Source organism: Leptonychotes weddellii, chromosome 2 (assembly GCF_054177405.1).
Source record: "Leptonychotes weddellii isolate Sample4059 chromosome 2, ASM5417740v2, whole genome shotgun sequence".
NCBI classification, from domain to species: Eukaryota; Metazoa; Chordata; class Mammalia; order Carnivora; family Phocidae; genus Leptonychotes; species Leptonychotes weddellii.
Window position 1 is genome coordinate 53,438,871 of NC_138370.1, and position 26,196 is coordinate 53,465,066.

The 26,196-nt window shown below is 39.2% G+C and overlaps 1 protein-coding gene and 1 long non-coding RNA gene across 2 annotated transcripts; one reads left to right on the forward strand and one right to left on the reverse strand.

Moving 5' to 3' along the window:
* Nucleotides 1-604: 604 nt before the first annotated feature.
* Nucleotides 605-24,299, reverse strand: APELA (apelin receptor early endogenous ligand). The gene is made up of 3 exons (XM_031025822.2): nucleotides 24,038-24,299; nucleotides 22,584-22,673; nucleotides 605-2,001 (listed from the first exon to the last, which is right to left on the reverse strand). Exons 1-2 carry the CDS (start codon nucleotides 24,111-24,113, stop codon nucleotides 22,585-22,587), a joined length of 165 nt encoding a protein of 54 aa, XP_030881682.1. The 5' UTR covers nucleotides 24,114-24,299; the 3' UTR covers nucleotides 605-2,001; nucleotide 22,584.
* LOC145719707 (uncharacterized) lies at nucleotides 13,239-16,244 on the forward strand. The gene is made up of 3 exons (XR_014142560.1): nucleotides 13,239-13,667; nucleotides 15,073-15,122; nucleotides 15,205-16,244. It is a non-coding gene; the product is annotated as an uncharacterized LOC145719707 (long non-coding RNA).
* Nucleotides 24,300-26,196: the final 1,897 nt, after the last annotated feature.

Sequence of the window (26,196 nt, forward strand, 5' to 3'; positions counted from 1 at the left end):
ACTCCAAATCACAGGGAAAGTAAAGTTTAAAGTGTTTACAGTACACGTATTTGACACTCCTCTGGTTTCCCCCTCCATTATCATCAGTGAATAAATTTGGCTCCATTGTCACGGATTTGTTCTGGTATGCCACTTTCAGGGTACACGTGACTAGTTGTTGAGTTTTTATAGATTTTGAGAGAATCTTTGCCCTTACTCTGAAACTCCTGAATTAAGTAAAAATCTGCAGTGGCAGGGTATAAACAAAGGGTGTATAGTCTTAAATGCCTCAATTAAAAGGAACAAAAAATGAAAATAAAGACAAGTATCAGAAGTATTTTTACCATGCTGTGCTCAACATTTTGAACATTTCTTTCTTTCTTTTTTTTTTTTAAGATTTTATTTATTCATTTGAGACACAGAGATAGAGAGAAAGAGAGCATGAGCAGGGGGAGAGGCAGAGGCAGAGGGAGAAGCAGGCTCCCCGCTGAGCCAGGAGCCCAATGTGGGGCTCGATCCCAGGACCCTGGGATCATGACCCGAGCCGAAGGCAGACACCTAACCATCTGAGCCACGCAGGTGCCCCAACACTTTGAACACTTCTTACACAAAATAAGGACAACTAGACACTTGAATGTTTATTGAAAACTTATTGCAGTTGTATGAGCAGAAATCTACAACCATTTAATTACCTTACAATGGTATGGCTGGTTTTTAACTTTGTGAACTTGAGTCTGAAAAAATGTTGGCTTGTATTCAATGAGATGTATCTGAACTGTATATTGTTTTTCTTTTTTTGGTATAAAATATATAAACAAGTACATGTTTTAATTATAAATGTAACTAATAATAGCTTCTGTTTCTACTGAAATGCACTTGCGTAAAGGAATTACAATTTGTCCAGAAAATTATTTAGAATTTCCCCAAAGTACCCAATTTAAATGAGGTTACCATATTTCATAAAACATCTTTTGTGTTTAAAGTTAATTACAGTGCTTTATAGAAACACTTTCCATCCCAAGAGACACCATTAATAAACTATGAAAGGGAGACAAACTCTGTGATTTCAGAATTTCTATCTCAAATTCTTTATAGTATACCAATCCAACCTTTTATTTTATCAAAATAAGGGTTAATGGTTTACGGTTTCTTCCACTCTATAATGTTTACAAAGCAAAATTTCTAATCAAGAAAAGAATTTATAAACTTCATACCTGGAATTAACTTGGTCAAATAATAACTTTATGGCAATGAGCTATCTGTCTTTTAATAAATACAAATTAAGAGTGAACTTAACAACTTGGGAAGACCTAACATTGGGAAGGAAATAAAACATTGGCTTCTTATAATTACATGATGAGAGATAGATTCAGAAATGAACATCTTAGTATTTCAAACTTTCTTTTATGACTTTATGGATATTTTTCAAAATAAAAAAATACTTTCATACACATTAAAGCCTATAATATAAAATTGCTAGCAATTAATAGCTTCTTTCTTAGTCTCTCCATATAAATAATCAATGAACCAATTAATGTATCCCTATTCTGTAAAGCCAAATGGTCAAAGCGTTTGATTAGAGATTTAGCATTTTTGGAAAAAAAAAAAATCACTCAAACATATAAATACTTATTTTAATACTTTTGGAGAATTATAGAACTATGAAAGAAAAATTTTAATTCTTGTACTTTTTATTATTAGAGAGTTCTAACACATTAAAAAGTATTTTTCTTTTTAATTCCTCTAAGAATTGTAATGTGCAGAAAAAGATGAGAGATTTTTGTTATGCAAGCAAATAATTGTGCTTCAGACTGGAATTGCTTTTGAATTTATGTTATTTTTCCCTCTAAAGAGAAACCAGGAAGAAGGGAACCCTGTAAAACTAATAAACCATCCCAGGTGTTTTCAAATGATTCCCTTTCATACAGGAACTTGTAAGCAATCACACTATGGTGTGGGTGGGTATCTTTCCTTCACTTCTCTTCTGGCAGACCAGGTGCGGTTATCTAGAGAAGGTCTACACTGGGAAGGCAAAAGGAGAAAGAAACATAATAAGAAATGCTATCCAGCAGACCAATTTACCCATGCTTAATTTTTTTAATAGATAATGAGTTATGAAAATTTACCAAGGTTTTTCAGCACTGAGAGCAATTTTATATTTTCTTACCTTTCAATATAGAAACAGCACCTCTATTTCTTCAAGTCTGAATTTATGTTATTGAAGAGATTTTTTTTCATTTATTTATTTTTCACCTAATAATCTCTGTTTGCTCAGTGACCCACATTAGCAGTCTTGGCTATTTTTCCCAGGATCCTGGGATTGAGCCCCACTTCAGGCTCCTTGCTCAGCAGGAAGCCTGCTTCTCCCTTTCCCCCTCCCCCTGCTTGTGTTCCCTCTCTGTGTCTCTCTCTGTCAAATAAATAAGTAAAATCTTTTAAAGAAAAAAAAAGAAATCTTTTAATGTTATGAAACTATTTAATAATTAGTACTTAGCAATAGGTTTTAAATATATGGTAGGGCAACATATAACTAATTTTTTAAAGAGAAAAATGGATCTTTTACAGGAAGATAATCATTGGTATCAAGGTTTCCCTAGGCAATTTGTTTTGGCCTCCTTCTGAAGACATGAAGGCAGCCTCTTGGTTCATTTTTGGAAGCTTCCATGTCCTTAACATTTCACTTCCCTGACAGTCACGGTGAGGTGTCAACTACAATGAATTTAGCAGTAAAAAAAAATGCAGGTATGCCTCTTCTAGAAATCACCTCAGACTGCCTAAATTTAGAAGATAAAAATGAGATGGGTTTCTTGCTTGTCAGATTAGCAAAAGTTAAAAACATTGATAACACCCAGTGTTGGCAAAAGTGTGTGGAATAAGGATTCTCACAACTTGCTATTGGAAATGTAAGGTGGTGTAGCTTTTCTACAGAGCAATTTACTACTAGGTATCCATGTTTAAAATATGCACAGCCCAGAGGCACCCGGCTGGCTCAGTTGGTAAAGCAAACAATTCCTGATCTCTTGGGGGTCATGAGTTCAAGCCCCACGGTGGGCGTAGAGCTTACTTAAAAGACAAAAAAATGCATAGCCTAGAGGGTTCTTAAATGATGGTATAAGGAGCTCTGTGACCCTTCCTTCTGATGAAACAAACTTAGCTGGTGAAAATAAAATTTTTTAAAAGTTTATTTATTTATTTATAAACTCTACACCCAACGTGGGGCTTGAACTCACAACCCTGAGATCAAGAGTCGTATGTTCTTCTGACTGAGCCTGCCAGGTACCCCTGAAGTTTTCTTTAAGAAAGTATTTAAAGGGGTGCCTGGGTGGCTCAGCTGGTTAAGCACTGGACTCTTGATCTCAGCTCAGGTCCTGATCTAGAGTTGTGATTTCAAGCCCCACATTGGGTTCCACATTGAGCACGGAGACTAGTTAAAAAAAAAAAAGTTTTTAAAGTCTCTGGAAATTGTCTGAGGGAATACAGCAAATGGAGAAACATTGATTCAAGTGTTGTAAATGAAATGTTTGTGTGCCCCCAAAATTCATATATTGAAACCTAATTGGCAATGTGATGGTATTTGGAGGTGGGGCCTTTGGAAAGTGAGTAAGCCATGAGGGTAGAGCCTTCATGGCTGTGATAAGCACCCTTATAAAGTAGAATCCAGAGAGCTCCTTAGCCCCTTCCACCATGTGAGAAGACAGATATCTGTGAACCAGCCTCTGGAATGTTGTTCATAAGCCACCTAGTCTATGGTATTTTGTTAAAGTACCCTGAACAGACTAAGACACCAAAAAAATCCACTAATGACAAAAACTGGAAATGGTAAATAAAAAGGCTAATATAATAACTCTACATATAAATATATACTTCTTCTCCCTCCTTCTCTCAGCCTTAAAGGACCTAAAATTGTAGAAAGTAATAATTTTAACAAACTTGTATGTGTAACATATATAGATGTAATGTGTATAACTATAATGAAATTAAAAAAAGAGAGAGAATACAGCTATATAGGTATTTCTGTACATCATGGACTTAAAAAGAGTACAATCTGAAGTAGATTCTGATAAATTCATATATTGTTTAAGTCCTAGAGCAACCACTAAGAGAGTAAAATAGCAGATATATGGTTGACCCTTGAACAACATGGGTTTGAATTACACAGGTCCACTTACACATGGATTCTTTTTTGATATGGTACTATAAATGTATTTTCTTTTCCTTATTATTTTCTTTTTTTAAAAAAGATTTTAATTTATTTATGAGAGAGAGACAGAGAGCAGGGTGGGGTGGGGGGAAGAGCAGAGGGAGAGGGATAAGCAGACTCTGCACTGAGTTGTGGATCCTGACGTGGGTCTCAATCTCATGACCATGAGATCATCACCTAAGCCAACACCAAGAGCCAGATGTTCAACCAACTGAGCCACCCAGGTGCCCCTTATGATTTTCTTAATAACATTTGTTTTTATATAGCTTACCTTATTGTAAGAATACAGTATATAATACATATAACATACAAAATATATGTTAATCAACTGTGTTTATATTATCAGAAAGGCTTCCCATCAACAGGAGGTTATTAAGTTTTGGGGGAATCAGAAGTTATACATGAATTTTTGACTACACAGGGGGTCAGTGCTAATAACCTCCATGTTGTTCAAGTGTCAACTGTATATCCAACTATATCAATAATAACAATAAATGTGAATTTGGGTAGCTTGGCTGGCTCAGTTGGTAGAGCATGTGATTCTTGATCTCAGGATCATGAGTTCAAGCCCCCTGTTGGGTGTGGCGCCTACTTAAAAAAAAAAAAAAGTGAATCACTGAACGATCCATTCCAAAGGCAGATCTTGTCAGACTGAGTAAAACAAAACAAACATGATCCAACTGTATAAAAGACACACATATATTCCAAAGTCAAATAGGTAGTAAGTAAAAGGATAGAAAAAGACATGCAAACAGCAACCATAAGACAGCTGCAGTCAATGTACTAATGACAAATCAAACAGACTCTAAGACAAAAATAGTTACTAGAGACAAAGACATTTCATAATGATAAAAGGGGTCAACTGAGGAAGATATAAGAATTATGAACATATACGTACCTAACCACAGAGCCCCCAAAATACATGGAAGCAAAACTGACAGAATTAAAAGGAGAAACAGATGATTCAACAATAGGATGAAGTTAGAAATCAATGGCAAATAAATTTGAAAAATTCACAAATATGTGGGAATAAACCACACGCTGCTGAACAACCAATGGATCAAAAAAGAAATCACAAAGGAAGTAAGCAAATACTCTGAGATGAATATGAAAACTTACGGGATGTAGCTAAAGTAGTGCTTTAGACGGAAATTTATAACTCCAAAAATCTGTATTAAAAGAGAAGACAGATCTCACTCACTATGGTAACATTTCACCTTAACATACTAGAAAAAGAAGAGCAAATGAAACCTAAAGCAAGCAGAAAAAAGTAAGGATTAAAATAGAAATAAATGAAATAGAGAATGGAAAAACTATAAGGAAAAAGAATAAACCCAAAGTTGGTCCCTTGAAGACATCAACAAAATCGATGAATCTTATCTAGACTGACTAAGAATAAAGAAAAATTCAAATTACTAAACTCAGAAATGAAAGTGAAAACATCACCATTGACCTTACAGAAACATTTTTTTTTTAAAGATTTTATTTATTTATTTGACAGAGACACAGTGAGAGAGGGAACACAAGCAGGGGGAGTGGGAGAAGGAGAAGCAGGCTTCCCGCTGAGCAGGGAGCCCGATGTGGGGCTCGATCCCAGGACCCTGGGATCATGACCTGAGCCGAAGGCAGACGCTTAACGACTGAGCCACCCAGGCGCCCCCTTACAGAAACATTTTTAAAAGATTAGAAGGAAATACTCTGAACAACTGTGTACCAAAAAATTAGATAACTTAGATGAAATGAACAAGTTCCTAAAATGATACAAGCTACCAAAATTGCTCAAGAATTAATTTAAACATTTTTTTTTTTAAAGTACACTCTACACCCAATGTGGGGCTTGAACTCAAGACCCTGAGATCAAGAGTCATATTTCTACTGACTGAGCCCGCCAGGCGCCCCAGAAATAAAAAATCTGAATAGGCCTATAACAATAAAAATGAATGCATTAGCAATTTAAAAAACTTCCCACAAAGAAAAGCCCTAGGTATGATTTCACTCTTATGTGGAATTTAAGAAATAAAACAGATGAATATAGGGGAAGGGGAAAAAAAAAGCCAGAAACAGAGAGGGAAGAAAACCATGAGAGACTCTTAACTATGGGAAACAAACTGAGGGTTGCTGGAGGGGAGGTGGGTGGGGAATAGGGTAACTGGGTGATGGGCATTAAGGAGGGCACTTGCAGTAATGAGCACTGGGTGTTGTATCCAACTGATGAATCACTGGATTCTACCTCTGAAACTAATAATACAGTATATGTTAATTAAATTAAACTTAAATAAAAAATTTAAGAAAAAAAAAAAGGGAAAAAAGAAAAGCCCTAGGCCAGATGGCTCCACTGGTGAATGTTACCAAATATTTAATTTTTTTCCTAAATATTTAATATTTTAATGTCACACATGATTTCAATAGACTAAAAGACACAAATGCATGATAATCTCAACAAATAAAGAGGAAAAAAACCAGTTATAACTCAATACTCCTCTTTCATGATACAAAAACTTTCAACAAACTAGGAATTAAAGGGAACTTCTTCAAGCTAATAAAGGACATATTCAAAGATCCACAGTTAACATACTTAATGATGAGAGACTGAATGCCTTCCATCAAAATCAAATAAAGACAAAGATGACTATTCTCATCACTTCTATACAACATTGTACTAGAGATTCTAATTAGGGCAATTAGGCAAGGCAAGGAAATAAAAGACATCCAGATTAGAAAGGAGGAAGTAGGGGCGCCTGGCTGGCTCAGTCAGTAGAGCATGCCACTCTTGATCTTGGGGTTTTGAGTTCAAGCCCCAAGTTGGATGTAGAGATAATGTAAAAATAAAATGTTAAAAAAAAAAAAAAGGAAGATGTAGAAGTATCTATTTGCTGATGACATGAGCTTACACATAACAGATCCTAAGGAACCTACTAAAAATTATGAGAATGAGTCCAAAATTTCACCAAGTTTACAATATATAGGATCAATAAACAAAAATCAAATTGTATTTCTATATATTAGCAATGAACAATTAAAAAATGAAATTAAGAAAATTCCATTTACAATGGCATCAAAAGAATAAAATACTTAGGAATAAACTAAACAAAACAAGTGAAGGGGTGCCTGGCTGGCTCAGTCAGGAGAATGTGTGACTCTTGATCTCAGGGTTATGAGTTGGAGCCCCACATTGGGTGTGGAGATTACTAAAAAAAACTAAATAAACTTTAAGAAACAAACTAAGTGTAAAACTCATATTCTAAAAACTACAAAACATGGTTGAAAAAAATTAAAGTAAATTTGACTAGATGGAAATATATCCCATGTTCTTGAGTTGGAAAACTTAATTGTCAAGATGGCAATATTTTCCATATTGATCTATAGATTCAACACAATCCTTTCCAAATCCCAGCTGGCTCTTTGCAGAAATTGACAAGCAGATCTTAAAATTTATATAGAAATTCAAGAGAACCAGAATAACCAAAGAAAACCTTGAAGAACTACAAAGTTGGAGGACTCACGCATCCTTATTTAAAAGCTTGCTCTAGGGGCGCCTGGGTGGCTCAAATGGCTAAGCGTCTGCCTTCGGCTCGGGTTGTGATCTCCAGATCCGGGGATAGAGCCCCATGTTGGGGTCCCAGCTCAGCAGGGAGTCTGCTTCTCCCTTTCCCTCTGCCTCTCCCTCTACCTCTCTCAAATGAATAAATAAAAAGTTTAAAAAATGAAAAAATAAAAATATAAAAGCTTGCTATAGGGCACCTGGGTGGCTCAGTCAGTTAAAGCATCTGCCTCTGGCTCAGGTGGTGATCCCAGGGTCCTGAGATCCAGCCCCGTGTTGGGCTCCTTGCTCAGTAGGGAGCCTGCTTCTCCCTCTCCTGCTGCCCCCCACTCATGCTTGCTCTCCCTCTCTCTCTCTAGTGCTCTCTCCCTGTCAAGTAAATAAATAAAATCTTAAAAAAAAAAAAAAACTTGCTATAATACTACAATAATCAAGAAAGAACAGTATTAGCATAAGGAATGACATATAGATCAATGAAATAGAATTGAGAGTCCAGAAATAAACCCTTGCATTTATGGTCAATTAATTTTCAACAGTAGTGCCCACATAATTAAATGGGGGGAAAAGAATAGTGTTTTCAAACAAATGGTGCTAGAGCTGGATAACCACACAAATAGGAGGTTGGACCTCCCTCTCTCCTCACATCGTATATAAAATTAACTCAAAATGGATCATAGCCAGGGGCTCCAGGCTGGCTCAGTTAGTAGAACATGTGACTCTTGATCTTAGAGTAGTGAGTTCGAGCCCCATGTTGGGGTAAAGTTTACTTAAAAAATAAATAAATAAGAATAGGAATTTTTAAAAAATGGATCAAGCCAGGGCGCCTGGGTGGCTCAGTTGGTTAAGCGACTGCCTTCGGCTCAGGTCATGATCCTGGAGTCCCTGGATCGAGTCCCGCATCGGGCTCCCTGCTCGGCAGGGGGTCTGCTTCTCCCTCTGACCCTCCCCCCTTTCATGTGCTCTCTCTCATTCTCTCTCTCTCAAATAAATAAATAAAATCTTTAAAAAAAAAAAAAATTAAAAAAAAAAAATGGATCAAGCCATAAACGTAAGTGATAAAACTACAAAACTTAGAAGAAAACATAGGTGTAAATTATATTTGTAACCTTGGATTAGTCAGTGTTTTTTTTTAAGATTTATTTATTTACTTATTTATTTGAGAGAGAGAATGAGAGAGAGCATCAGAGGGGGGAGGGTCAGAGGGAGAAACAAACTGCCCACTGAGCAAGGGAGTGGGACTCGAGGGACTCGAGGATCATGACCTGAGCCAAAGGCAGTCACTTAACCAACTGAGCCACCCAGCCGCCCCAGTCAGTGGTTTTAAAACATGATGCCTAAAGCACAAGGCACCAAAGGAAAAATAGACAAATCAGACTCTAACAAAACTAACAATTTTTGTGCTCAAGAATAACACCCAGGGCGCCTGGGTGGCTCAGTTGGTTAAGCGACTGCCTTTGGCTCAGGTCATGATCCTGGAGTCCCGGGATCGAGTCCCGCATCGGGCTCCTTGCTCAGCGAGGAGTCTGCTTCTCCCTCTGACCCTCCACACCTCATGCTTTCTCTCTCTCTCAAATAAATAAATAAAATCTTTAAAAAAAAAAAAAAAAGAATAACACCCAGAAAGTCAAAAGACAACCCAAAGAATGGAAGAAAATAATTGCAAATAAAATCCTTGTATTCAAAATATAAAGAATTCTTACAACTCACCAGTAAAAAGACAAATAAGACAACTGGAAAATAGGCAAGGAATTTGAAAAGACATTTCTCCAAAGAAGATAGACAAATGGCCAGTAAGTATATGAAAATGTCAACATCATGAGTCATTAGGGAAATGCAAATCAAAATCACAATGAGATACAGTAGTCCCCTCTTATCCTGAGGGATGTATTCCAAGGCCCCCAGTGAATACCTGAAACCATGGATAGTGCCAAGCCCTACATATACTACGTTTTTTCTATTCTCACATACCTATGATAAAATTTAACTTATAAATCAGGAACAGTAAGAGATTAACAATAACTAATAACAAAATAGAATAATTATAATAACTATAATAAAAGTTATGTGAATGCGGTCTCTCTTTCAAAATATCTTATTATACTATACTCACCTTTTCCTGTGGTAATGTGAGATGATACAATGTCTGCGTGATGAAATGAAGTGAGGGGAATGACTTAGGCACTGTGATATGGTGTTAGGCAACTACTGACCTTCTGAAGACAGGTCAGGAGGATCATCTGCTTCTGAACCACAGTTCACTGCAGGTAACAGAAATCATGGACAACAACATCATAGATAAGGGGGGTCGGGGGGACCTACTGTACCAACCTCTAGGATGGTTATAATAAAAAGTGTTGGTGAGGATGTGGAGAAATTGGAACCCTTATATACTGCTGGTAGGAATGTAAAATGCTGCAACCACTATGGAAAATAGTTTGGCGGTTCCTCAATAAGTTAAACATAGAATAACCATATAACCCAGCAATTTCACTCTTAGGTATATACCCAAGAGAACTGAAAACATCTGTTCAAACAAAAATTTATAAACTAGGGGCGCCTGGCTGGCTCAGTCAGTAGAGCATGCAAGTCTTGATCTTGGGGTCATGAGTTCAAGCCCCATGTTGTGTGTAGAGATTATAAATAAATAAACTTAAAAAAATTATAAACGAATGTTCAGAGAAGAATGATCCCTAATAACCAAATAGTGAAAATAATAATGACTGGATAAACAAAATGTGATTTTTCTATACAGTTTTATTTCGTCATTACAAAAGAATGAAGTACTGATATCTGCTACTATATGGATGGGTCTTGAAAACATTAAGCTAAGTGAAATAAGCAGACTATAAATGAAAAAAATTTTAAGAAAATTTATATAAAATGTCCAGAATAGGCAAATCTGTAGGGAGAGAAAGTAGTTTAGTAGTTGTCTAGGATCAGAGAGCTGGGGAGAAATGGGGAGTGCCTGCTAATGTGTATGAATACTTCTTTATGGGGTGATAAAAATGGCCTAAAATCAATTATCGTGATGTTGCACAACTACTTAAATATAGTAAAACCGATTAAACTGTACAACTTAAATGAGTAAATTATACATTATGTGAATATCTCAAAAAATTAAAAAATATGCATGTCCTAGTGATTCTACTTTTAGAAATGTTTTGTAAGTAAATGCACAAGTGTTTAAAGATGAGTGCATACATGTTCATTGCACCATTCAAAATAGCATAAATAAATAAATATCCATCAATAGCCAAGTTAAATAAATTAAAGCTGTTCATACAATGAAACTGAAGAGTCATTCAAGATGACTGTCTTCCAGGGTGCCTGTCTGGCTCATTTGGTAGAGCTTGCAACTCTTCTTGATCTTGGGGTTGTTAAGTCTGAGCCCCATGCTGGGTGTAGAGATTACTTAAAAAAAGACTACCTCCAGATCTACAGATAAATAAATCTAAGCTTAGCAACCTCAAGAGGCAAGGTAATAAATGCATTACACATGTGTTTAAATTATATGTGTGTATATTTATACATAATTTTTGTATATATAAAAATGTTACTATTAGAGAAAAAAATGAGTACATACAAAGTTGAAAGCTCTAACACAATTTCCCTTTCTTTCTTTCTACGATTTTATTTATTTGAGAGAGAGCGGGGTGGGGGGGGGAGAGAGGGAGAAGTAGGCTCCTCCCTGCACAGGGAACACAATACAGGGCTCGACCCCAGGACCCCAGGACCGTGACCTGAGCTGAAGATGATACTTAACCAACTGAGCCACCCAGGTGCCCCATTTTTCTTTTAAGATTTTATTTTTAAGTAATCTCCACACCCAATGTGGGACTTGAACTCACAGCCCTGAGGTCCAGTCGCATGTTCTACCGACTGAGCCAGCCAGGAGCCCCTACAATTACACTGTAATGAAACATGAAACCTAAAGAGCTCCAAAGTCCCTTCCCAAAGTTCCTTGGGCCAGGGTAATGAGAGATGTTATATATGGCACACACACACAAGTGAAGTGACATTTGACCAAAGTCTTGATTGAGTAGGAATAAACTAGGTGAAGAGAAGGGCTAGAACATCCTAGATCCTATGTCCAGGGAAATGTGTGAAAGCTCTGAAGTGAAAAAAGGACATACTTGACAAACTCACAGACACAGCCAGTGAGTCAGGTCAGATAAGGTTGGAGAGAGAGAAGTGCTTGATTATGCACTGTTTTGTGGGCTACATTAAGAATTTTATTTTGGGAAGAAAAAAAAAGAATTTTATTTTGGGGCACCCAGTCTGGCTCAGTCAGTGGAGCATGAGACTCTTGATCTTGGGGTTGTAAGTTCAAGCCCCGTGCTGGGTGTAGAGATTACCTAAAAATATTTAAAAAAAAAATTTTTTTTAAATTTTAATCCTAACAGTAATGAGAAATCACTAAAGGGTCTTGAGTGGTATGAAGCTATAAATATGAAGAATGGATAAAAGAGAAGCAAAAGTAGGTATGAGGAGGCTGGTGTAAGGCAGACAGCAGTGAGGCGTGGGTGGTGTGAACTAGAGATGAAATAAGTCTGGAACAGGGAGACTGAATATACAAATGGACAATGGCCAGACCATAAAACAGAACTCTGACCTGCAAACTCTATAGCAACCAGTCGAGGAAGCCAAACCATAACCTGTGTAGCAATTGGCCTCAAATGGTCAAGATTTGCTCAGTAACTACCAGGTTCTCTAATTTTGCCCCTTCTGTCCTCTGATTCCAATTCAGGACTAAGGAAAGAAAGCCATATATGCACCCCAAACCAATCACATAGGAAGCCCTACTTCTAGGTAGCCCAACTCCAACTTCCCCATACCAACAACTTCCAATCAGATCATACCCCAAAGCTTTCCCTTTTTTCACTATAAAACTTTCCAACTCCCTTGCCTATCTCTTGTCCTCAGCCAAAAACAAATGACAGTAGCTGACTCCCTTGCTCCAGCAAGCTCTGAAAAATAGGCTTTACTTGTTCTCATTTGGATGGTCTTCTCCACCCCCTACCCCCCCGCACCCCCGCCCCAGAGTATTATCAGTTAGTGTAAAGAGGTGATTGAGGTCAAAGGAATGGTTGAAACACATTGTGTTTTTTTGTTTTTTATTTGACAGAGAGAGACACAGCGAGAGAGGGAACACAAGCAGGGGGAGAGGGAGAAGCAGGCTTCCTGCCGAGCATGGAGCCCGATGCGGGGCTCGATCCAGGACCCTGGGATCATGACCTGAGCCGAAGGCAGACGCTTAACGACTGAGCCACCCAGGCGCCCCAACACATTGTGTTTTTTTAACTACACTTCATTTAAAATAAAAAACTAAAATAGGGGTGCCTGGGTGGCTCAGTCAGTTGCGCGTCTGCCTTCGGTTCAGGTCATGATCCCAGAGTCCTGGGATCGAGCCCCACATAAGGCTCCCTGCTTCTCCCTCTCTGTCTAATCTTCCCCTGCTTGTGCGCGCTCTCTCTCCCAAATAAATAAATCTTAAAAAAAAAAAGTAAAACAAATAAAATGCTGAAACCTAAAAAAAAAGAATGGTTGAAACAGAGTAGAAGATGGTAGAGGAAAACTATAACTTGCAAGCCTTTTAGGATTAAGCCTGCCTAGGAGCCAGAGGGTTAGCTGAGAATTTAGCAGAAAAGTAGTAGTGTCAGAAATTTTAGGTAAGGGATTTTTGCAGACTGAGTAGTCAGTTGTCAAATTCTGCTGAGAAATAAAAAGAATAAAAAAACCTTAATTTAGAAAGCTGAAGGTGACTGATGGCTATTTTATTTTATTTTAAAGATTTATTTATTTACTTCAGAGAGAGACAATCTCGAGCAAGACTCTGTGCTGAGTTCGGAGGCTGAAGGCGGGGCTCGATCCCAGGACCCTGAGATCATGACCTGAGCAGAAATCAAGAGTCAGCCAGTCAGCCACTTCACCGACTGAGCTGCCCAGGTACCCCCATGGCTATTTTAAAAGACGGTATAAGACAGATTAGAGTGGATTGAGGTGTGAATGGAAAATAATGGATCAGACAGGATGCCTGGCTGGGTCAGTCAATAAGAGCATACAACTCTTGATCTCGGGTCGTGATGATGAAGGATAGTTGGAAGGCAGGCAGGCCGGCAGTGACAAGGCTCTCCCCAACCCTAAAAGGAAACCACCCTTAAAAGGATTTTACACCACCCTGGAAGGAGCCCTCCACCCTTTCCCATGTGACAAAAACCTGGTTGGATGACAGGCGCAGGGTTAATCAGATTAAAACAGCCTGCCAAGGAGCCCATAAAAACCTTTAGACTTAGAAATTCTGCTGGCAACTCTCTCAGGTCCCCTCCCTTCTCAGGAGCTTTGTACTACCACTTTACTATCACTCAACAAACTTGCTTTGCTACCTACCAGTCCATCTGGTCTACCTCTTCACTCTTCGAAGCGGCATGACCAAGAGCCGTGCACCATGAACACTGACAGAGAAAAAAACAGTGAGTTCGAGCACCGTGTTAGGTGTAGCGTTTACTTAAAAAAAAAAAAAAGAAAGAAAGAAAGAAATGTAACAAAAATATTAAAAAAGAAAAAAGAAAATGTGGATCAAAAATGAGGAGTACAAAAGATTGGCTTGAGACCATTCACTGAGAAGTGCGTGGGTGTGTGTGTTGTTTTAGTATGTAGTCTTATCAGCATTTATTTTATTTTTTTTAAGGATTTTATTTATTTATTTGTGAGAGAGAGAGTGCAAGCACAAGCAGGGGAAGCGGCAGGCAGAGGGAGAAGCAGGCTCCCTGCTCAGTCCCATGCGGACTTGATCCCAGGACCTGAGCCAAAGGCAAACGCTTAACCGATTGAGCCACCCTAGGCCTCACTCTTATCAATGTTTAAACCTGTATGTTGATACATAATCCAGAGAGAAAGGAGAAGGAAGAAAATGTTTTAAGTGGCAGTTTCAGATTCCTGACAAAGTGGGAAGGGATGGGCAGGACCTACAACACAAATGAAGGAATGGCCATGCTTTCCATGGCAGCAGGAGGGCAGAAGAAGATGGGGGTGAGCAGGGTGGGAAGTGGATTAGATGGGATTCTAGTTTGGTGCTGGGAAGTTGAGGGATACACCCTTTGATGACTTGTCTTTTCTTGCTTTTTTTTTTTTTTTTTAAGATTTTATTTATTTATTTGACAGAGAGAGACACAGCGAGAGGGAACACAAGCAGGGGGTGTGGGAGAGGGAGAAGCAGGCTTCCCGCGGAGCAGGGAGCCCAACGCGGGGCTCGATCCCAGGACCCTGGGATCATGACCTGAGCCGAAGGCAGATGCTTAATGACTGAGCCACCCGGGCACCCCGGTGACTTCTCTTTTCTTTGTAATATAAGAGGCAAGGCCAACTGCTGAAAATGCAAAGGAGAAAGGCCTAAAACTAGAGGTGAGTAGAACTTGCTTGCTGGATGGTGAGTGGGAGATGATGAATTTAAAAGTGGTTCCAGTCTGACTTCTGTATTCTCCAGCAGCAGGAACATGCCTGGATGAAGACTTCAGGATTCTTCCAGAACAATGTGATGAAGACAGAGCAACAGGGTGGTGACCTACAATGTTGGCAGCAATTATGGAAATAATGAATTATAAAATCTTAGCGGGAGGAAGTAAAGACTCGCGAGGACCAGTGGGTCTGGAGAAGGATGGTCAGCCCTTTGGAAGGCCTGATGAGTTTGGATTAGCCGCTACTCAAGAGTTCAGTTTGTCAGTTAATGTTAGGAAATAAAGCTTAAAATGTGTGTTAGGGTCTCATTGTAGTAAGTCTTAAATGCTAAGATAATAACTCAAAGATTCATTTCATTTCTGTTAGCAACATTTCTGGAATGCGTGCTGTATTCGGGACACTTTCATCGGCTAACAATACAAAGATCAATACAACCCACTGCTGAGAGGTTCGCTAAGCCACTCCATGGTACTGCTGCCTCTGGATCCATTTTGTGTGGCCAAGTGGCCTGCAGGGGCCTTGCATGACACCAGCCCCTCCGGCAAGCTCCTGTGGTGAGCAGCCGCAGAGTCACCCACAAAGAAGCAAAGAAATATAAGTTCTCGGTATCACTTCCCCAACAGCCCTCGTGATCAAATCTCCCTTGCCTTCCAGGGCCTGTATATCTTACGTACCCCTTAGATAAGAACCCTTGTGGGGCAACCCCCCACCCCCCACCTCTTTTGGTTTGAATTGGCCGGATCAGACCCCAGCCCAGGAACCCCAAAGCACTCCACCCAGTCCCTAATAAAGGCATGTGCCTCTCTAGGTCTGCATTCTCCCTTGACCTCCCCAGGTGGCCCCTCCAGGTATGCCCTGTTCTTCCTCCAGGGCCTATGAGTAATACATTTCTCTATTTCAGTTTACTTATTGGCCAGCTTTTGAACTAAGGCTCACCAGGCTCATTGTTCTGTACTAGGTGTTCCACTTAACAAATGTTAATGTAACAAAGCAGAACACCCACCCTCTGCCTTCAGGGAATTTACAGCATGCTGGGAAGGGAGGAGTACAGCCAGTTAAAGTGCTACAATGCAGGGGCGCCTGGGTGGCTTAGTTGGTTAAGCGACTGCCTTCGGCTCAGGTCATGATCCCGGAGTCCCGGGATCGAGTCCCACGTCAGGCTCCCTGCTCAGCAGGGAGTCTGCTTCTCCCTCTGACCCTCCTCCCTCTCATGCTCTCTGTCTCTCATTCTCTCTCTCGCAAATAAATAAAAATCTTAAAAAAAAAAAAAAAAAAAGTGCTACAATGCAGTGAGTCAAGTTCTTTGTGACAGATTATACAAACAGGTTGAGAGAAAATGTAGACATCTAATACAATTGGTAGGGGTATCAAACTCTGGGAAGGTTTCTTGAAGGATGAATTAATAGCGAGGAAAAGAGTCAGGTAAGGACACTGCAGGCAGAAGTATACTTTGAGGAACAGCAAGAGGTGAAGAATAGACTAACTTTAAAGTGATGTTAATAATAGTAAAGAGCTACTATCGATTTAGCAGTTACCATGTGCTAGGTAGGGTATGACAAAGTTAATACCATTACTAGCTCCATCTTACAGGTCTGGAAGTGGAGGGGTTCTTAAGGAGGACGAGTGACTTACCAAGGACCACCAGTGAGTGAGCTTGTGGTCAGAGCTCGAATCCACAATGGCTGGTGTTAATTCTTTCTTATCCCCTCTAGGAGAGGGAAGGGGAGAAGAGGTAGCAGATGATGCTGGAGAGGCATATTTTGTAAGGTCTTGTTTCTTAAGTTATGGGAGTTCTCACTGTCCCAAAGGCTACAGGGACAGTTAAGAATTTTAATCAAGATGTGACATGGTTGGATTTACAGTTTAGGAAGAATCGGATGATAAAAAAAAAAAAAAAAAAGGCTTTTCCCGAACTGGAACTGGAGGCTGGAGTGATCAGTTAAGGAGCTGAAGTCCTGCTGGAGAGCTATAACAGGTACTAAGAGAATGAAATGATAGGCCTGGGAAACCAACTAGAACTGAGTATCAGAGCCCCGGCAGCTCAGAAATTTACACTGAGGGACACCTGGGTGGCTCAGTGGGTTAAGTGTCTGCCTCCGGCTCAGGTCATGATCCCAGGGTGCTGGGATCGAGTCCCGCATTGGGCTTCCTGCTTAGCGGGGAGTCTGCTTCTCCCTCTCCCCCTGCTTGTGCTCTCTCTCTCTCTCAAATAAATAAATAAAACCTTTAAAAAAATTTTTAAAAATTTACATTGTGAAGGTAAAATGTGTATTTCTTAGCACAGTTTGATACATAGTAAACATATAATATATGATAGCTCTACAGTTATTCTCCAAATTCTGAGAACACAGGAGACATATCTGAGCGGGAGGAATTGAAGAGTTTACTTTTAAGTGTGCATTCATTCACTCATCAAATATTCTGTGGAGCTTACCACAGTCACTGGGCATATAGTTGTGATCAAAGCAAAGTCTGTTCTTACAGAACTTACATTCTAATGAAGAGGGGCAGATACTAAACAATAACAAGGTAAATATGTTATATCAGATGGCAGGTGTCATGGAGAAAAATAAACCAGGAAAAGGGAAATAGGAGGTATCCCAGGTAGGATGAGGTACTTTTTTTTACATGAGTTTATTTTTGTATTGCTTATTTATTTTTTTAATTTTTAAAAATGTTCTAAAGATTTATTTATTTGTTTGAGAGACAGAGAAAGAGAGAGCCGGCAGGGGGAAGAGGGGCAGAGGGAGAGAAACTTAAGCAGACTCACACAGAGCACAGAGCCCGACGTGGGGCTCAATCTCACGACCCTAAGATCACGACCTGAGCAGAAATCAAGAGTTAGGCGCTTAACTGACTGTGCCACCTAGGCACCCTGGTATTGAACTTGAAGTGACTCAGAACAGCTAAGGTGATTCCAAGGAGGCAAGTGGACATCCCGTACAGGTACCGAAAGGAGTAGTGATTCATCTCTGAGATAAATAATCAAAAGGGAGCATGGTATCATCACCAAAACCAAGGAAAATCTATTCACTGTTTGACCCATAGCAAGATAACAGACCAGAATCAAAATGTGTTCACTGGATTGAGAAGTCACTGGAGATCTTTCCCAGAACGCAGTGGGGAGCAGACGGTAAGAAAGGAAACAGGCACCTTTTCAAGAAAGTTGACTATGCAGAGAAGAACATGGGCTAGTCCCTAGAGAGCACTATGGGGTCAGTGGTGCACGTGTTTTCCTCTTTTTAAAAGATGAAACAGATCAGTTGTGACACATTGAACAATCTGAGGAAGAAAGGGAGTGATTGTTAGATCAAGGTTCTTGAGGTGCAGAGAGATTAACCACGCCCAGGAGAGGAATCTCTTAAAAGACTACAAAGGGAAAATATAAGTGTAGCATATGTAAATGTAGTTTGAGTGAGTCTGATTTTAAAGCTTGATGATCTCCATTTTCTCTGGGAAGAGAAATTATCTCTTGTCGTGAGTTGGAAAAGGTTAAGAAGTTCGAGGAAACTGGAGGTCATTAGAGGTTTAAATGTAGGTGAATGGGGATCAGAGGTGCCTAAAAGTAAGTAGAAGAGTTTTTCCCAGGGGCACCTGGCTGGCTCAGTCGGAAGAGCATGGGACTCTTGATCTTGAGGTTGTGAGTTTAAGCCCCACACTGAGTGTAGAGGTTACTAAAAAAAATAAATAAAAAAACTTGAGAGTTTTTCTCAGAAAGTCCTGCTAATGTTGAAGATAAAATGCTCCACAGAAGTAGAGATTCTGTGCTTTAGAGAGTTGGCTTTCACAGTTTAGCCAAAGAGGCAGCATGGAATGAGAAGGGCCAAGACAATAAATAGGACAATTACAGAAAGAATTGGCAGGCAGGGCTAGAGGACTGGTCAAAAGAGTCAGAAGCCCACAACTTCGAGGGGGTAAGAATAAGGCAGAAAATAGAGAACATATAAGTACTTAACGTTCTGAATGGTAATCAAGAGTGACAAGAGAAGATTAACTGGTCTCAATTTGAACTAATGTATTAAAATGTACCTTTACCAGGGTGCCTGGGTGGCTCAGTCAGTTAAGCATCTGACTCTTGGTTTCGGCTCAGGTCGGGATCTCAGGGTCATGAGATCAAATCCCTCACCCGCCCTGCCTTGGTGCTCAGTGTGGAGTCGCTTGAGATTCTTTCCCCCTCCCTCCTCCTCAGGCCTCCTTCCCCACCCTCCCACCCCTGTCCATGAGCTCTTTTGCTAAAATAAACAAAATCTTTTTTAAAAATTAAAAAAAAAAAAATAAATCTACTTTACCAGAAACCTTTTAATAGCCATTGCCTCTGGGAAATGAAAAGGGGCCAAAGGGTAGACTGGGAGACTTTTTACTTTTGACTTTACATTTTTTCATACTGTTAGGAAAAGATTTTACACCATGAACATATGTCACAATCATTAAAAAGCTAGAGAGGGGTGCCTGGCTGGCTCAGTTGGTGGAGCACATGACTCTTGATCTCATGAGTTCAAGCCCCATGTTGGGTGTAGAGATTACTTTAAAAAAAAAAAAATGAGAGTATGTTTTAACAGGTTATGTAGTTATCTAGAGTATGTATGTATGTATTTATTTATTTTAAAGATTTTATTTATTTATTTGAGACAGAGAGAGAGAGAACACGAGCTGGGGTTAAGAGCAGAGGGAAAGGGAGGAGCAGATCCCAAGACCCTGGGATCATGACCTGAGCTGTAGGTAGATCCTTAACCAAATGAGCTGCCCAGGTGCCCCTAGAGTACATATTTATAAAGAAAAGCATTGATACAGTGAGATTTTATGGCTGAAAGAGGAAAATTAGAATCTAAGGATCCTACCTCATTTTCCACTCTAAAACTCTCAAATTAGCCTGTAAACTTGGATTTCCTGACACCCTCTCTCTTGTTTTCCTCCACTCTAATTCACTTAGGGCTCAACGTGATGCCAACATATTTCAGCAAGAAAAAACAGTTATCAAGAGAATGAATTTTAGGGGCGCCTGGGTGGCTCAGTTGGTTAAACGTCTGCCTTTGGCTCCAGTCCTGATCCCGGGGTCCTGGGATTGAGCCCACATCAGGCTCCACGCTCAGCGGGGAGCCTGCTTCTCCCTCTCCCTCTGCCTGCCACTCTGCCTACTTGTGCTCTCTCTCTCTGTCAAATAAATCAATAAAATCTTTAAAAAAAAGAGAGAATGAAATTTACACAGCATAGATTTCTCTAACTCAGTTGTACAGGTTGGGAAATGTCACTGAGGATCACGGAGGAGGACTCTAGGAGCTGGTAAAAGTTACATAGTAATGATAACAGGGCATTCTTATTAAGGGAGCTAAAAGTCTAAGCTACTTGGAAGGTTAATCTGGACAACTTCCAAAGTCAACTGTTTACCTTACCTATCCTTTTCCAGTTTTACATGACCCTAGCTGAATCAAATAACCATGTGTGATTTTTATCTAAAACATGCAGAAAACAGGGGCGCCTGGCTGGCTCAGTCAGTAGAGCATGTGACTCTTGATCTTGGGGTCGTGAGTTCAAGCCCCACGCTGGGCGTAAACCTTACATAAAAAACACTTAATAAATAAACAAACATAAAACATGCAGAATACAGAGGCGGATAAATGAAAGGGGGATTCTGCCTTAGAGTTTCACTACCTAGGTCTATAGTGATTTAGCCAGCCGCCAAGTTGTTGTGTTGCAGGACATACAAAAAAGTGTGCAAGTATTTAGGACAATGAGGATTATGCTTTCACATCTGAAGGTAGCACTTGTTATTAGAGCACTCGTTGAGCAAGATCTTGGAAAATTATCTTAATATTTATTCCACACAATTCTTATGCTATCACTGGATTTCAAAATGGGAGTTTTATATATTCTTTGAAGAACCTATTAACTGGAATGCAGGACTAGGCTAAACAGAGATGAGAAAATCGATGCTGTAAGCTGAGCAGGCCTTTACAGCAATCAGCCAAATTTTGTAAAGGATTGCTTTTATTAAATGGTTTACGAAGCTTTTATTTAGATTTCCCTTTGGTTTACAAATTTGGTTTATAGATCAAAGTTTTCCTTAACTTTGCCAATTCAAATTTCACTACTCTATCTTGTTTACTCGCGACCCTAGTTTTTAGGGCAGGTGGTTTGCGGAGAGAGCTGATACCACGGGTGGCTACCTGAGGGCTTTGCTTTGCTTTACGTAAGGTATCTTTCTCGGTATATGCAGGAATTCCCTTGCTACTGCCAACTGCCCCCTCTCCTCTTTGTTATTTGTGGAGGCGTGCTGGGAAAGCCTTGAACTTCTCCACTCCTCCGAAGCACAGATTTTACCGCTATTTATATGTGGGACTGAAATGCATTATTGACATATGCCAAAGGATTTTTTAGCATCGAAAACGTTTCAGCCCCTGTTAATTGGCTTCTCAGGAATTTCTTACTGTATTTTTCTACCAAACCTATTTTTCTTATTTTGATAGCAAAGGGTAATTTGTTACAGATACAGGTGTAGAGAACTTGGCTTTTTGTCTTAGCCCTCTTGATAAATGATTCCTGAATTGCTCCTTCATTTAATGTCCCACTATGGGACTTTCACCAGGTTTGGAAAGCATGTATTAAACAAGAGGCGTGGCAACCATTCTCCTTGAATGAATGGTGCCATAAACACAAGAGTCTACAGACCAACTGAATAAGCTAATTTAGCAATTGCCTGTGTATGCTAACCAGCTGAGGGATATTTCAATGGCATTTTTTTAAAGGATGATATATTTTATAAGAATTAAAGAGCTTAAAATAATTACAATGGAATGCCAAGTCACTTATTTTTTAGTATGAAGAAATACACACTTGGGCAGCGTTTGAAGTTAATTGGTTCAAGCAGTATTACTGGTAGTGGTGGTGGATAAAATCATTGGCCTTTCAATGAATGTAAATAAAAGAGAGAGAGAAAGAGAGAGAGAGAGAGAGGGAAGGAGCAAAATTCTATTCAGAATTTATCCTTAAAGATGCAACAACCATCAAGACCAATTCTATGAGTAAGGCTGGAAAACTGCCATGGTATTAATATTAAATTGGTTTTATACATTAAAAGAAATATTGTCAAGAAAAACTATTTTAATAAATTATTTAAATACAGAGGATGGTACATCATTTATATGGTGTCATTGAGCAAATATGTCCAAATGCTTTCAAGGACACAGTGGTCTTAGTGGGAAATGTGCTTGTTCTGGATAGCATACAGAGCTATTCAGTGTTTTTCAAAACACATGTTTAAAGATACTGTTTTGTTTGTCAGTATGCATCCCTTGAACTGGTATCACCTTAAAGGTATTATCATATTACAAAATATAAATGGACCTTCTTTGATATACCTCATCTGGAACATTGCCTAGATGTAGTAAAACAATTTTCTATCAGAAATACCTCAGGGGAAAGGCACCCGTGAATGGAGAGGCACACATCTTCTCTGAATGCAGTTGTGTCTGTGCAATTTTCTTCTCATTGCCAAATTAGCTGAGAAAAAAAAAGGGAAATATTAGGAGCATTTTTCAGAAAATGAACTGTTGTTTAACTGGGAGAATGTGAAGGGACATTTTGCATCCAAACTATGTTGTGATTATTTGCTACCTGTTCAGATGTGATTGTGACATAAAAATTAATGTGATGCAAAAACACGAAATATATTCCTAACAGCTCATGTTTATAGCAGGATCTATTAGTAGTAACCTCCTCCTTCCACATGACTTCTTCCTAAATGCTCTTGGACCTTTCATCTTACGTAATGAATCAATCACAGATATTTTATAAGAACATTGTCCAAGGTGTTCTGTAGTTCAGAAAAGTTTGATTAGCAATTGCTATAAACTGTAAGAAGGGGTCAGCTGCTTTCTGAATTGCTGATTTGCACATTTTCTCTTATTTATGTACAAGGACAAACTGGGGGACGTCATTTGAAATAACCTCAGTGATCAAACTTCTGAGTAACTAAAAGGGAGAGACTGAATTTTTAACCAGTTATGCACCCTTTTCTGCTCCAAATGGAGAAGTATATCACCAACTGAATAATATAATGTATTTGGAATAAATATTACCACCTTTCTATTTAAATGTGGGTTTGCCTTTTCCTGAGTCAGAAAACCTAATTTTTTTTACTTGCCAGTGCTTTGAAATCTTAGATATCTGGTTTTGAAGTAAAAGCACATTAGAATGACTGCTTACTAATTCTTGTTGGTTAAGAACAACACAACACAGATCATCTTTGAAAAATGTGTCAAACCAATTAATATTATCTTGACCATAAATACTTTTGACATTTTTGGCTGTATTAGCACAATAATACTAAAAATTGCATTTTTAAAGCAAGACATGTAATTATATAACTAGAAATAACAGCTTTCATAACTGTTTTAAGATTTCATCTGCATTTTGTCACATGATTTTTCTGTTGTTAATTCAAATTGTTAACATTGCCCCACTCCAGCCAGCAACATGTTCTTCTAATCAACCGCTTTGGATTTTGTATTTTACCTAAAAAATCCTTAAAAGTTTGTTGACCTCTGTAATGAATAGACCAAACAGTTCCATTTCTTTTTTACTTATAAGGGCAACGTATCTAAAATAGCTAAGGAATCAATTTTCTTTGAATTTAGAAAAAACAGTGGCAAAATATTTATCATCATTTTAAAACCCACCTACCTTTTAAAACATTCAAATAATAGACCTAACAGGAGAGATAACATACTCCTGAAATCCTACACGCTTACCAATACCTCTGAACACACCTAAGTGATTTTGAGCAGGGCCATGATCATGCTCCCCACCCAAGGGCCCAAACAGGCAGAACCAAGTTACTCGGTACACATGTATCAAAGTCCTACCTGGTCTCTGTCCGTTGATAAGAAGAAGACTCATCGCGAAAAGCAGAAACGCAAAAAGAAATTGTTGCAACCTCATTTTTCTGCCGCACTAAAGCAGAGCAACAGATCTCAACGTAAACCAGTCTTGGAATAGTCTGTGCGGTATCTGTGTGGCTCCCCTCACATTCTACTGACGAACCTCAGACAACTGCCAGAAAGGTTAATGATCACATCAGACAAGGTTACTGGTGCTGTGGTCGAGCCTCCCTCGCTCGCAAACCCCTCCTCCCCTCCTCCCCCTCCCCCACCCCCGGCACTCCCCTTTATTTCCATAAGCAAATATTGGTGAAATAAGCCATTCAAGCGTGCGGTAACTTAGTGGCAGTCTACTGGGGAAGCGCCTAGGAGAGACTGACTTAAATTCAATCTGGAGGTGGAGAAATATGTAAAACAAGGCAGGGCTCGGCCCCCTCCCCTCACCATTTGCATCTGTTTAAACTTTGCATTGCCCATATTGGTCCCACATGCAGAAACCAATCGAAATGACAGGAAGTTTCTCTTTTGTCCTCTTCAGAAGGAATTCTGCAGCTCTGACTTAAGACTCCCAAATACTTTGTGGCAGAACATGTGCTGAAATGCTTTCTCTTTACCAAACCCACTGCCAAGTGGTGCCTATTTATTCCAGATCTCTAAATTGCTTAATCTTTGCGGGTTTCTATCAATATCAACATTCCTGGGGGTTTAGAGTGTTCTGAAACTTTCAGAAATGTTTATATTTTTATTCGCAAAGTGCAATTTAAAAAGTAATGGGGATCACTTTCATCTGCAATACCATCCAGGATTTTTTAAAAAGGAAGTTCAGGAAAGCCACAAACTCATGAAATCTGTGTTCTGTTAAAAAAAAGTATATGTAGTGGAATACCGGGCTAACATATCACAGACACAGAAATGAGATGTGGAGAAAAGAGTTCTCAGTTCATCTCCCACTGAATTTGGAAGACGCGGGAACAGCCTAGTGTTGTCGCTTGCACACGTGCACTGAGCTCTTTTATAAGCATTTCCTTGTCATATGTAGCTGTTATAAATGGAAATCGCTCTACTTACTATAAAGTGAACCAAAAGGATAGTATAGATACACTCTGGAATACAAGTGGAACCAAAATACCAAATCTAAAGCGTGTGCAACTTGTTATAAGTGGCAAGGCATTCTAGTGCATTTTCTTTCTCTAGGTTCAGGTAGTTGATACACAGCCTTGGGCTTTCGGAGATTTGAAATCAATGCATAATTTGTCCTAATGTTACAAGTCACTCTGTAAAATTCCTTGCCTGCCTAGTTATGCATCCACTTTATAACAGGCAATAGCATACAGAGATTCTTCAAATCACTTAAAATCCAAAGACTATTTGCCCATTGGGTGACTGGAAACATAGTGTTAAAGGGTACTACATTCCTGTGCTGTATGTGTACATCGCTCCACAAAATCAATGGAATACAGGAGTTTGGATTCGTGACATAAAAATGCATCGGGAAGGGGTGCCAAGATGGCTCAGTTGGTTAAGCATCTGCCTTCAGCTCAGGTCATGATCCCAGGGTCCTGGGATCCATCCCTGCATCTGGCTCCCTGTTCAGCGGGGAGCCTGCTTCTCCCTCTCTCTCTCTTTCTCAAGTAAATAAAATCTTAAAAAAAAAAAATGCATTGGGGAGTCTGGCTGGCTCAGTCAGAAGAGCTGTGACTCTTGATCTTGGGATCATGAGCTCGAGCCCCACACTGTGTGTGGAGATTACTTGAAAATAAATAAACTTTTAAAAAGTAGTAAAAAATAAAAAATAAAAGTGCATCATGAATAACAAAGGGTTTGTTCAAATTGTCACTTCCCCTTCAAACTTCTAGTGTAGCATATTAGAAAACAACAAGCTAACAAAATGGAGTGTTAAATCAAGCAAACCAACAGGAGACCAATATAGATTTTGACAATATAACTTCAGGCCACCTTTAAGTATATTCAAAGGTAGAATAGTGAGTTTTCTTTAGGATAAAATAGTGACTACCACAGACTGCATATATCGATTAAAATTGTTTATATTTCATTACCAGATGATAAACAATGAACTCCTAGAATATGGCCAACAAAAGCCACGCGCTGTGGAAGATATAGTTATATGACATCTCCATCGATCA

What these genes read in the sequence shown, in the direction of transcription:
- APELA (XM_031025822.2), bottom strand. Translation starts at nt 24,113, where the DNA reads ATGAGGTTGCAACAATTTCTTTTTGCGTTTCTGCTTTTCGCGATGAGT. An exon ending in TATCAACGGACAGAGACCAG is followed by an intron (nt 22,674 to 24,037) that starts GTAGGACTTTGA and finishes TTTTTTTCTCAG; the next exon opens with CTAATTTGGCAATGAGAAGA.